Source organism: Salvelinus namaycush, chromosome 5 (genome assembly GCF_016432855.1).
Source record: "Salvelinus namaycush isolate Seneca chromosome 5, SaNama_1.0, whole genome shotgun sequence".
NCBI lineage: Eukaryota > Metazoa > Chordata > Actinopteri > Salmoniformes > Salmonidae > Salvelinus > Salvelinus namaycush.
In genome coordinates, this window is record NC_052311.1 from 54,250,473 (window position 1) to 54,264,195 (window position 13,723).

Genomic DNA, 13,723 nt, shown 5'->3' on the forward strand with positions numbered 1-13,723 from the left:
AAAAATAAATACAAATATTCTGTTAAAAATATATATTCTCTCTCTGCCTCTCTCTCTCAGACTCTGTTGGAGGATGCTGAACGCTGCAGACACAAGATGCAGACGGCCTCCAGCCTCATCAGTGGGCTGGCTGGAGAGAAGGAGCGCTGGACAGAGCAGAGCAAAGAGTTTGCCGCCCAGACCAAGCGCCTTGTAGGTGGGTTCATTCAACCCTTTTTTCTCCGCCTTTTTTACAGTAATAACAGGGCGAACTTTCCCAAAAGCTTCGTATGACCTTTTGTCCATTGTCTACAATTCTCTACATCTTATTTTTGGGGGGAGATGCTCCGGGTGCTTCTGTACCATATTTTTCAATGCGTATTAGTATTTTATCTGTAGTTATGCTATACAGTAGGATGGAGGCGTGAACCAACCTATGTGTGCTTACTTCCTGGTTCAGGTGACGTCTTATTGGCCACAGCCTTTCTGTCCTACTCCGGCCCCTTCAACCAGGAGTTCCGGAACCTTCTCCTGACCGACTGGCAGAGGGAGATGAAGACCAGACACATCCCGTTCGGGAACAACCTCAACCTGACCGAGATGCTGATCGACGCACCTACGGTCAGCGAGTGGAACCTTCAGGGCCTGCCCAACGATGACCTATCCATCCAGAACGGGATCATCATCACCAAGGCCTCACGCTTCCCTCTCCTCATAGACCCTCAGACCCAGGGCAAGATCTGGATAAAAAATAAAGAATCCAGGAATGAGCTGCAGGTTGGACTGCATTCATTTTCACACTATTCTCTCCCATAACTATGCCCTCCCATTGTCCAGCCGATAGATTTTGTATGTTTCTGAACAGCGCTTACACTAGGCTTAGGCCTAACTAACCTTTGGATCTGTCAGATCTTCCTTCTTGGTAAAAAACTATGTGTAATGCTGTGTCAGTAATGAGACATTTCTGTGGTTCCCAGATCACCTCCCTGAACCACAAGTACTTCAGGAACCACCTGGAGGACAGCCTGTCTCTGGGGCGCCCCCTACTGATCGAGGACGTAGGGGAAGAGCTGGACCCGGCACTGGACAACGTACTGGAGAAAAACTTCATCAAGACGGGCTCCACTTATAAGGTATGTACTATTATCCTAACCACATTATCAATCATCACATTATCAAATGAAACACATTATCGTTATGGGGTTATTATCTCTGGGGCTATTCTCTCTAATATAATACATAGAGAGCAAAATGTGTCCAAATGTTGTTATTGTCATAACCTTGTTCGGTTCAATGTTCTCTACCTATATAGTACTCTAAATACCCCAATTCATGTTGTTAAGTTCATAAGAATACAATATAAAAATCGCTGACACAATTCAAACCAATGAGGGTTCAAAACTTTAAAGCCAATTATCTCTGAATCATCTTTTTGCAGATAGAACCTTGTAGTCCCAAGCTCTCGACATTCATGTGGCCTATGTGCTATATTTACTCTTATAACAGTTACTGCGGGCAAACATTTGCTTGGTACGTTTTTCTGGTTGCAAACGACGTCACGGAAATATGTCATAATCCCGTTCAGCAGGATTGAAGGTTTTGGAACGTTCAGATAGAAATAGGCTACAAAGATCAAACATGCCTCTCTGACATGTAAAATGAGGAATCACATCAGCTCTATTCATGGCATTTCTATCTGCAACGTTCAAGAACTCCCTTCATAACTGTCTTTCTCTCTTCATAACTGTCTTTCTCTCTTCATAACTGTCTTTCTCCCTTCATAACTGTCTTTCTCCCTTCATGACTGTCTTTCTCCCTTCATGACTGTCTTTCTCCCTTCATGACTATCTCTCTCTCTTCCTGCACCAGGTGAAAGTGGGAGACAAGGAGGTGGATGTGATGGGGGGGTTCCGTCTTTATGTGACGACCAAGCTCCCCAACCCAGCGTACACCCCAGAGATCAGCGCCCGCACCTCCATCATAGACTTCACTGTCACCATGAGGGGTCTGGAGGACCAGCTGCTGGGACGGGTCATCCTCACTGAGAAACAGGTCAGGAACCACGTCCAATCATATGCTTATGAAATCATGGATAAAAACATTTGAATGTATCAATAAAAGGTAATTTTGTTGTACTTGTTTAATAGTGACCCTTTATTAGAATTGTACATAATGACCGTGACCACCCATTTTGAAATGCACTGAATCAAATGAACACAGAGAGCATGAACCCAGCCAGGTCTGTATGCAGAGAAGTGTTAAAAGACCTGAAAAATGACACCCAAAATCATTGTCTGTCTGAATGGTGTGCCTGTTTATCTCTTGCTGTTGGTCTGAATTCTCTTGTTCTGAGCTGTGTCTGACCGGTGTTTCTGCCTGTTGGAGAAGGAGCGTACAGACCTGCTGGAGGATGTGACGGCCAACAAGAACGTTATTGTCTGAACAGTGCTCTTATCTATCCCTGGTATATCTAGGAGTTGGAGAAGGAGCGCACAGACCTGCTGGAAGATGTAACGGCCAACAAGAGGAAGATGAAAGAGCTGGAGGACAACCTGCTGTATCGTCTGACCTCTACCCAGGGTTCCCTGGTGGACGACGAGAGCCTCATCATCGTCCTGGGCAACACCAAGCGCACCGCCGAGGACGTCACACAGAAACTACAGATCTCAGCCGAGACCGAGATCCAGATCAACATCGCTAGAGAGGAGTACAGACCTGGTGAGTTGGTTGTACTGTGGTTAGGGTAGAGTTATTCTCGGTACAGACCTGGTGAGTTGGTTGTACTGTGGTTAGGGTAGAGTTATTCTCGGTACAGACCTGGTGAGTTGGTTGTACTGTGGTTAGGGTAGAGTTATTCTCGGTACAGACCTGGTGAGTTGGGTGGGTTGTATTGTACCAGTTTGTTTTAGGGTAAGGATCAAAACATTTTGGGCTCTTTTTTGATTGGCTGACCAACCAATCACAGTGCTCTGCTGGATAGCAACTGGCACTAACCACCTTGTGTTGACTGTTCTTCAGGAGCAATCTGTTCCTCACACTTTTCCAGTGGCAAGTTTGTTTGAGCAGAGCTGGATGTATGATAATATAGAATGAGCGTTGTCTGTCACTCACTGTCAGCCTGTGTGTTATTGTGCTGTTACAGTGGCCACCAGAGGCAGCATCCTGTACTTCCTCATCACTGAGATGTCCATGGTTAACGTCATGTACCAAACGTCACTACGACAGTTCTTGGGAATCTTTGACCTCTCTCTGGCCAGGTACAGTAGCAATACACTTTTTTCTCATACTGAATAACATATATTTGTATTTATGTATTTCATTTGAATTGTTGGTCCTCAGATGTGGTTCACTCATTTTATGTAAACATTGAATGATTAGTGGATTGATAAGTTACACTGGGGGATTTGTGGTTTTGCATAACCTTTTGTGTAGTTGTAGGAGTCGCCTGATTCTTGAAGTATAATATCTGAAACCATAGCAACAGTTATATTTTAATATTAACATAATAACCATCACACTATGCCTTCTGAACAGATCAACCAAAAGTCAAATTACCAGCAAGCGAATAGCGAACGTAATTGAGCACATGACCTTTGAGGTGCACAAGTATGCAGCCAGGGGTCTGTATGAGGAGCACAAATTCCTGTTTACCCTCCTGCTGACGCTGAAGATCGACATGCAGAGTAACCGCGTGAAACACGCCGAGTTCCTCACCCTCATTAAAGGTGTGAAACAAACTCCGGCCTCCAATTAATTCCACCAATCTGTAGTCCACAGTTACTGAAATGTTGAATAGCAAAATGTTGTTCATTGCTCACAGACCATTGACTTGGAAAGAACATCCTCTGTCTGTCCTATGCAGGAGGTGCCTCTCTGGATCTGAAGGCTTGCCCCCATAAGCCTGCCAAGTGGATCTTAGACATGACTTGGCTCAATCTGGTGGAGCTCAGTAAACTGTGGCAGTTCTCTAATATCCTTAATCAGGTGTGTTCCCCATGCGGTGCTTTCTTACACTGCTACTTCATGTTGTCCCACTCTCTAATACCCTCCCTCAATAAGTCTGTTTCGTGGCCCCCTAAATAAGTCTGTTTAAATGGCCCCCTAAATAAGTCTGTTTCATGGCCCCCAAAATAAGTATGTTTCATGGCCCCCTCACCCTGGTAAACCCCCCTATTCATTGTAGTGCTCCTCTGATTACAGTGCTCCTTTTACTCCTCTAAGCTCTGTCACATATGGCATTGAACTAGTCATTGTACTGAGCTGTGTGTGTGTCCAGATCTGTTGTAATGAGAAGCAGTGGAAGGCATGGTTTGATAAGGAGGCCCCTGAGGAGGAGGTGATCCCTAATGCATATGACCAGAGCCTGGACTGTTTCCACCGCCTGCTGCTCATACGCTCCTGGTGCCCAGACAGGACCATCGCACAGGTACATTTACATTTACATTTAAGTCATTTAGCAGACGCTCTTATCCAGAGCGACTTACAAGTTGGTGCATTCACCTTATGATATCCAGTGGAACAACCACTTTACAATAGTGCATCTAACTCTTTTAAGGGGGGGGGGGGGGGGGGGGGGGGGGTTAGAAGGATTACTTTATCCTATCCTAGGTATTCCTTAAAGAGGTGGTGTTTCAGGTGTTTCCGGAAGGTGGTGATTGACTCCGCTGACCTGGCGTCGTGGGGGAGTTTGTTCCACCATTGGGGTGCCAGAGCAGCGAACAGTTTTGACTGGGCTGAGCGGGAGCTGTACTTCCTCAGAGGTAGGGAGGCGAGCAGGCCAGAGGTGGATGAACGCAGTGCCCTTGTTTGGGTGTAGGGCCTGATCAGAGCCTGAAGGTACGGAGGTGCCGTTCCCCTCACAGCTCCGTAGGCAAGCACCATGGTCTTGTAGCGGATGCGAGCTTCAACTGGAAGCCAGTGGAGAGAGCGGAGGAGCGGGGTGACGTGAGAGAACTTGGGAAGGTTGAACACCAGACGGGCTGCGGCGTTCTGGATGAGTTGTAGGGGTTTAATGGCACAGGCAGGGAGCCCAGCCAACAGCGAGTTGCAGTAGTCCAGACGGGAGATGACAAGTGCCTGGATTAGGACCTGCGCCGCTTCCTGTGTGAGGCAGGGTCGTACTCTGCGAATGTTGTAGAGCATGAACCTACAGGAACGGGTCACCGCCTTGATGTTAGTTGAGAACGACAGCGTGTTGTCCAGGATCACGCCAAGGTTCTTAGCACTCTGGGAGGAGGACACAATGGAGTTGTCAACCGTGATGGCGAGATCATGGAACGGGCAGTCCTTCCCCGGGGGGAAGAGCAGCTCCGTCTTGCCGAGGTTCAGCTTGAGGTGGTGATCCGTCATCCACACTGATATGTCTGCCAGACATGCAGAGATGCGATTCGCCACCTGGTTATCAGAAGGGGGAAAGGAGAAGATTAATTGTGTGTCGTCTGCATAGCAATGATAGGAGAGACCATGTGAGGATATGACAGAGCCAAGTGACTTGGTGTATAGCGAGAATAGGAGAGGGCCTAGAACAGAGCCCTGGGGGACACCAGTGGTGAGAGCACGTGGTGCGGAGACAGGCATGGTACACCGGTAACTCTCATTGAATGATTAAGTAATTAATCAATCAATCAATTCAAGACATAATCCTTTATGAAATGTCTACTCTTTTTGGTATTTTCATCAAAGCTTTGGACTGAGTTTTAGAGAGTATTTCTACTGCATATTTCTTGAATCTAGTAGCAGGTGACTTTTTAACTAATGCTTTACCTGTTATCCTCCAGGCCCGTAAGTACATCATGGACTCGATGGGAGAGAAGTATGCAGAGGGAGTGATCCTGGACCTAGAGAAGACGTGGGAGGAGTCAGACCCCCGGACCCCGCTCATCTGCTTCCTGTCCATGGGCTCAGACCCCACCGACTCCATCATCGTCCTGGGGAAGAGGCTGAAGATAGAGACTCGCTATGTCTCCATGGGCCAGGGACAGGAGGTCCACGCACGCAAGCTGCTCCAGCAGACCATGGCCAACGTGAGTCCTGAACACAGCATTACAGTACACACTGACTGGACTCCTAACAGGCAAGTTATAATTATCCTCGTCCCCAGGCTATTGCGCTTAGTGAGGAAGTCTGGGGAGCGAAACTAACTTATTAGGAATCAGCTTTCTGCCATGAATTGTGGTCCATGTCATCTCATTTGTAATCAAATTGGGAATTCAAATTGCGATAGGGATGGAATATGAATTGAAATTGAACCAATGTGTTAATGAAAATGAATGTGATTGATTTAGACTGTATTAAAAATGAAATGGACTAACACCACATGCATCTCCCTCACATTATTAATTGAATTACATAAGGACATTAGTAATGAATCACTCTCGCAATATGGACAATTAACTATGTATTATATTATTTTGTATTTTATCCCGAATGCACACACAGGGTGGCTGGGCCTTGCTCCAGAACTGCCACCTGGGCCTGGACTTCATGGATGAGCTAATGGATACTGTGACAGAGACAGACACCGTCCATGAGACCTTCCGCCTGTGGATTACTACAGAGGTCCACAAACACTTCCCCATCACACTGCTGCAGATGTCCAACAAGTTCACTAATGAGCCTCCACAGGGACTGAAGGCAGGGCTGAAGAGGACTTATGGAGGTGGGTCACACCACGGTTCACACATACATATGCATGCATGTGTACGCACCTACACAAACACACACATTCACCCCCATTTCTTCCGGTTAACCCTAAACCACAACCCTACCCTTAACACTTAATCTAGCTTCATGTCCAAATCCTGGTTCAACCCTAGCCTCAACCACAACCCTAATCGTAACCCCAGCATCATGTCCACATCCCAGTTCAACCCTAACCCTAGATTCACGTCCATTTCCCGGTTCAACCTTAGTCTCAACCACAACCCTAATCCTAACCCTAGCTTCATGGCCACATCCCAGTTCAACCCTAACCCTAGATTCACGTCCATATCACGGTTCAACCTTAGCCTTAATCCTAACCCTAGCTTCTTGTTTGTTGCCCCAGGCATTAACCAGGACCTGCTGGATGTCAGTAACATGGTCCAGTGGAGGCCCATGCTGTATGGGGTGGTGTTCCTCCACTCTACGGTCCAGGAGAGGCGTAAATACGGCCCCCTGGGCTGGAACATCCCCTACGAGTTCAACCAGGCTGACTTCAACGCCACTGTGCAGTTTGTTCAGAACCACCTGGACGACATGGACATCAAGAAGGTAGGTGCAGAGACGAGAAGCTCCTGCTGTAACTAAGTAAAGATCTATCTTTACTTCTACTGTTAGTACTGCTACCTGTCTTCCTATGTAAGATGTGTCTGTTTCTGTGTTGATGGTAGTCTGATGTCTCCCCAGGGTGTATCCTGGAATACAGTGCGCTACATGATCGGGGAGATCCAGTATGGCGGTAGGGTGACAGACGACTATGACAAGCGTCTGCTCAACACCTTCGCCAAGGTCTGGTTCAGTGAAAACATGTTTGGACCTGACTTCTATTTCTACAAAGGCTACAGCATTCCCAAGTGTACCAACGTGGACCAATATCTGACATACATTCAGGTCAGTCCATTTTTCACAGTCAAAGTCTCTCCTGCAGTTTACAGTGCTGTGTAACATTATATTGAATGAATGTAGTCAGACTGCATGAAGATGTGTGCTGTATACATTATGTGCAGCATTGAGACATTTGGTAACACTTCCTATGAATACCTTGTTCATAATGCATTATAAGTACTTATAACACCTTATGAGATATCCACAATGCATTACACGGTTTACTGTAGTTTGGTAATGCACAGAGATGCAGACTCTAATCCTATGTATTTTCCCCTGCAGGGCCTACCGGCTTACGACACTCCAGAGGTGTTTGGCCTGCACCCCAATGCTGACATAACATATCAGAGCAAGCTGGCCAAAGACGTCCTGGACACCATCCTGTCCATCCAGCCTAAGGACAGCTCCAGTGGCGGAGGGGAGACCAGGGAGGCCATTGTGGCCAGGCTAGCTGACGACATGCTGGAGAAACTACCTCCAGACTACGTACCGTTTGAAGTGAGTAGCACTGGTCTGGATTTAGCTAACCCTACTGGAAATAATCACCCATGATTAATACAGTGCTGGCCATTAAAAATATTATTTCCCATAATACCTTGCTGCAGCAAGGTAGATCGTTAGAAAACTCTCACAGGATGACGCCAAGTCATCTAACAATAACCCATGCAATAAAATTAATTTCATTAATATACCCCATAGTGCAATGAGATGCACTTTGAAGGTAATGTTTTACTGCAATACAGGTTTACTTTTTAATGTTCAGAACTGTGTTATGCATTTGCATTCCAATATGTTAAGAATCAAATCAAATAAACATTTATTTAAAGTGTAATTTCACAAGAACGTGTTTTCAATATATCCAGGTGAGAGAGAGGCTACAGAAGATGGGTCTGCTCCAGCCCATGAACATCTTCCTGCGTCAGGAGATAGACCGCATGCAGAGGGTCATCGTGCTGGTCAGGAACACGCTGACCGACCTCAAACTGGCCATCGACGGCACCATCATCATGAGTGAGAACCTACGGGACGCGCTGGACTGCATGTATGACGCACGCATCCCCTCACGTTGGAAGAAGGTATGTTTATTACTGCCTCTGGGTACACATTTATTCAGTTTTCTACACATGTATTCCGTGTTATATTTTCTACTTCTGTATTCCTTTGTTCTAGGCGTCATGGGCCTCCAGCACTCTAGGGTTCTGGTTTACTGAGTTGCTGGATAGGAACCGTCAGTTCCAGGTGTGGATCTTTGAAGGACGGCCCAACTGTTTCTGGATGACAGGGTTCTTTAACCCACAGGGCTTCCTGACCGCCATGAGACAGGTACAGACGGCACATTCACACATTCTAATGCATTCACAATTGAACATACTTACTGACTTGGCTAGGCCACTGAGGTTATATTTAGAGGTTGCACACACTACACAGTCATAGTTGATCATGAAGCTACAAAGACAAAGCCAGTCTATGTAACTCTGTTTTTGTGTGTGTAGGAGATCACTCGTGCAAACAAGGGCTGGGCTCTAGACCGTATGGTGCTGTGCAACGAGGTGACCAAGTGGATGAAGGATGACATCACCCAGCCGCCCTCTGAGGGGGTGTATGTGTACGGCCTCTATCTGGAGGGGGCGGGCTGGGACAGGAGGAACTGCAAACTCATCGACTCTAAACCCAAAGTGTTGTTTGAGATGATGCCTGTAGTCAGGATGTATGCTGAAAATAATGGTGAGTGCTGTAGTCAGTAGTTACTGTAACTTCCTAGAGACTCATTGAACAGTATCTCATTTAGCTGCGCCTTGTTTTCATCTATACGTTATATGTTGAACATGTCAGTGGGAATGATATAGAACTTTTAGGTCAATAACAATGTGGTCTTCAATGGTTACAGTATGTCAGACCTACTGAATGGACAACATGCAGTGAAAAAGAAACTAATGTGATCATTGTGTATAAGTAATGGATGTTTATCGTTGCTGTGGTCATTTCAGGTGTCAAGGATGCCCGGTTATACTCCTGTCCCATATATAAGAAGCCTGTAAGGATGGACCTGAATTACATTGCTACTGTGGAACTGAGGACTGCTCCACCGCCTGAGTACTGGATACTACGTGGTGTGGCACTGCTGTGTGAAGTCAAATAACCCACTTCTATATTGTATAATAAGCCTACATCTTGAAGTGCTGTGTTTCAGTGGTTAAAGGGGCAATCTGCAGTTCAAACAACAACAAAGTTGACACCCCATCATTGTGTTGTTAAACAGCTGAGGGATGTGGCTGGAGAAATGTAACCTTTAAGGATTAAATGAGGGAAGTGTCTTCATTTAGATTATAGTGGCAAGCTTTCGTAATAACAAAGTTGCACCTATCACTGGGTTGCAGGAATAATAGAAAAATAAAGTTGCACGCACTATCTATACCCCCAATTATTGAACGTCTGAACTATTTTGGGTGTGCGTTTACTTATTTATTTTACTTGAAGGAATAATTCTAAATGTCCTTATTTTTGTACTCACCATAATATGGTTGTTACTAGACTAATATACATTGGTAGATGCTGTATTGCTGCATCTTTGTACTGTACCTGTTAAGAAAATGTTCATATTTCAGTCATTATAGATTTAGAATTCTGAGACAGAATATAAATTATAAATGTAACATATGAATATAAAAACACAACAAAAGCAGTATAAAAAAGATAAATCAGAATGATAAAAGCAAGAGAGCACCAGCACATCTACACATCAACATGTAGATTATCCCACTGTCTTATCTTCCTAAATATGTTACATAATAAAATCAAAAAATACTATTCCAGGCTGTATCACAACCGGCCATGATTGGGAGTCCCATAGGGCGGCGCACAATTGTCCCAGCGTCGTCCGGGTAAGGGTTTGGCCGGGTTAGTCCATCATAGTAAATAAGAATTTGTTCTTAACTGAGTTGCCTAGTTAAATAAAGGGTAAATAAAAATGTATGAGAATCTGTGATGTCATCGGCCTCCCCCCCTTGCTTGAGGAACAATAGAGAAGCACTAGAGAACAAAAGAGGAAAGGCCCACCCCCCCACAGGCCCCAGGCTTGGGATCAATTCCATTTAAATTCCAGTCAATTCAGGATGGATGCTGAAATTCCAATTATTTTCAATGCTTTTCAATTAGGAACATTTTGAATTGGAGTTTGGTTTACTTTCTGAATTGACTGGAATTAAAATTTAATTGACCCCAACCCTGAAAGCAACACAAAAACATCTTCCAACTCACATGTACATCCTAAAACATATCCAGTGACCAATAGCACTGATGTGAAAGCTGAAAACACACCTCAAACATGTTAACTTATTACAAGCGCACATAGTAAGATGTTGAAACACAGTTTAAGAGGATTCATTCATTATTAACCTCATGTAAGATGGTTTCTTACTCTGAAAGTAGTCTATGAGCTAGGATAAACACAGTTGCCCCATCACTCCTATTGGTTTTTATCTAGCGGTGGTTAAAGTTAGCTGAAATGTGTGTAGTGGCTGTTTAAAGAAATACGAGACATGGATTACAGTTTTTCCTGGCTCATAGACTAATTACAGGGTAATGAACCATCTAACGTTGTAAAATACCGAAATGATCCTTTAAATGGGTCCCAAAACACATCCAGTGAAAACTAGCACACGTGAAGTCACAACTGTAATAAAATATCCAATTAGTTTAGCTGTCTTCCCAACTGTCCTGCAATCAGATCAGTGAGTCACACATCAACCAGAGAGAAAGGAGGAAGGACAGAGGGGTCTGGTTGCAGTCTCTTGCTCCCCTCCTGCCCCACCCCATCCCTCTGTGGTCCTCTTCTCTCCCCTGTTGGACTCTCATCCTCCTGAATACTGTCCTCCCCCCTCATCCTCCTCTTCCTGAATGCTCTCTTTCCACCGGCCTTCTTTGGCACAGATGTATCAGTGCACGCCTCACCTCTTGGTTACGGATGGTATAGACGACAGGGTAAATGCACCATTAGTAACACAAACAATGTGTTGAGACAAGTGAAGGGGCAGAGTTTGCTCGTGTAGTTGCAGACGGGTAAGACGGTAGATTATTGGCACCAGCTGCAGTAGAAACAGACAGAGGTCGAAGGCTACAGTTCTACGAGCACGGTGGTTGTCTTGTTGGAGGGCCACAACAGCCCTGCGTGCCTCATTGTACATACGCACAAAACAGAGGCAAGTAATTCAGAGTGAAAGAGTTGGGGTGATGATGGGAGGGCCATGGAACAGTGCCTCTTGCACAGGACTAAAGCTCACAGATGCTCTCACAATTCTAGGCTCACATAGCAGCCCTGCAGTGGCTCTATTAAATGCACCATGTGTGTCCCATGTTGAGCTGGCCCAGTGATTATTACCAACAATGGCACTCAGTACCCAGACTAGCGCCAAGGCAAGCCACACATGCCTGGATGTCATTATGCTCAGGTAGTGGATGCTGTAGCAAATAAACACATATCTTTCTATTTCCATGAGGGGCAGAGCCATCTGAACGCTCCAAAGGATGGTACACATAATACTAAATTGTTCCATGCACCACCCCGATAATCACAGTACGTTGGAGCAGAAGAGAGTGCAAGACAAAGAATGCTGCAATGAAGCTATGCAAAAGACCACATATCAGCTGAAAATGTAACAAAGTGTAGAACGGTGTCACCAATCCAATGAGTAGGTTCATCACCAGAGAGAAGACAAAAATAACGACAAATCTGAAAAATATATATTTTCCCTGAAGCGATGTGCTGGAAAAAACAGGCAGACAGATCCATCATGTCTTGCTCCTCTTGAAATGTTGTCCTGTTCAGAAGGGGAGGTTTAGAGGGAGCATTCAGTACTGTTTTGTTACCATCAAAGCCCCATATACTTACTACCCACCACTGCGACCTGTATGCTCTTGTTGACTGATCCTCGCTACATATCCGTCGCCAAACCCACTGGCTCCAGGTCATCTATAAGTCTTTGCTAGGTAAAGCTCTGCCTTATCTCAGCTCACTGGTCACCATAGCAACACCCACCCGTAGCACGCGCTCCAGCAGGTATATTGCACTGGTTACCCCCAAAGCCAACACCTGCTTTGGCCGCCTTTCCTTCCATTTCTCTGCTGCCAATGACTGGAACGAATTGCAAACATCACTGAAGTTGGAGACTTATATCTCCCTCACTAACTTTAAGCGTCTACTGTCAGAGCTGTTTACCGATCTTTGCAGCTGTACACAGCCCATCTGTAAATAGGCCATCCAACCAACCAACTACCTACCTCATCCCCATATTTGTTTTTGTTTTTCTGCTTTTTCTCACACCAGTATTTCTACTTGCACATCCTCATCTGCACATATATCACTCCAGTGTAAATTGCTAAATTGTAATTACTTCGCCACTATTGGCCTATTTATTGCCTTACCTCCTTATTTCATTTGCACACACTGTATACAGATTTTTCTATTGTGTTATTGACTGTAATTTTTTACAAATACTTATTTTCCACCATAATTTGCAAATAAATTCATTAAAAATCCTACAATGTGATTTTCTGGATTTTTCTTTCTCATTTTGTCTGTCATAGTTGAAGTGTACCTATGATGAAAATTACAGGCCTCTCTCATCTTTTTAAGTGGGAGAACTTGCACAATTGGTGGCTGACTAAATACTTTTTTGCCCCACTGTACAACCAAAGCATGTGTGTTTAGTGAGTCCGCCAGATCAGAGGCAGTAGGGATGACCAGGGATGTTCGGTTGATAAGTGCGTGAATTTGACTATTTTCCCGTCCTGCTAAGCATTCAAAATGTAATGAGTACTTTTGGGTGTCAAGGAAAATTTATGGAATAAAAAGTAAGGAATGTAGTGAAGCAAAAGTAGTCAAAAATATATATAGTAAAGTAACTTAAGTAGTACTGTACTTTAATACTTTACACCACTGATAATGGACCCCTGGGGCTATCAGAAAATTGCTTTGAAACCATGTCATGAACAGTATACCTAACAGTATTTTGCCTAATGAACTTGATGGAAGAATAGTCAGGGGGACACTTGAAAATGTTCCAGACAGTAATTGGCCTAATGAATGTGATGGGGTTTGTGACACCTTAACTGTTACAACAAGTGGTCCAAACCTCTTGACAAGGTCACTATAGGTGACTAT

General features: G+C 44.8%; 1 protein-coding gene across 2 annotated transcripts in view; it reads left to right on the forward strand.

Moving 5' to 3' along the window:
- The window catches only part of LOC120047665 (dynein heavy chain 5, axonemal-like), a 57,888-nt gene extending 48,000 nt beyond the window's left edge, over positions 1-9,888 (forward strand). For both annotated transcript variants that reach the window (XM_038993213.1, XM_038993214.1), the window contains exons 61-78: positions 61-196; positions 440-756; positions 957-1,112; positions 1,849-2,031; positions 2,454-2,697; positions 3,122-3,236; positions 3,514-3,704; positions 3,842-3,963; positions 4,256-4,405; positions 5,757-6,002; positions 6,418-6,637; positions 7,025-7,230; positions 7,366-7,569; positions 7,846-8,061; positions 8,427-8,639; positions 8,734-8,886; positions 9,057-9,288; positions 9,552-9,888. In XM_038993213.1, coding sequence (XP_038849141.1) covers positions 61-196; positions 440-756; positions 957-1,112; positions 1,849-2,031; positions 2,454-2,697; positions 3,122-3,236; positions 3,514-3,704; positions 3,842-3,963; positions 4,256-4,405; positions 5,757-6,002; positions 6,418-6,637; positions 7,025-7,230; positions 7,366-7,569; positions 7,846-8,061; positions 8,427-8,639; positions 8,734-8,886; positions 9,057-9,288; positions 9,552-9,703 — 3,456 coding nt within the window. In that variant the 3' untranslated portion in view covers positions 9,704-9,888. The remainder of the gene's footprint in view (positions 1-60; positions 197-439; positions 757-956; positions 1,113-1,848; positions 2,032-2,453; positions 2,698-3,121; positions 3,237-3,513; positions 3,705-3,841; positions 3,964-4,255; positions 4,406-5,756; positions 6,003-6,417; positions 6,638-7,024; positions 7,231-7,365; positions 7,570-7,845; positions 8,062-8,426; positions 8,640-8,733; positions 8,887-9,056; positions 9,289-9,551) is intronic.
- The last annotated feature ends 3,835 nt before the right edge of the window (positions 9,889-13,723 follow it).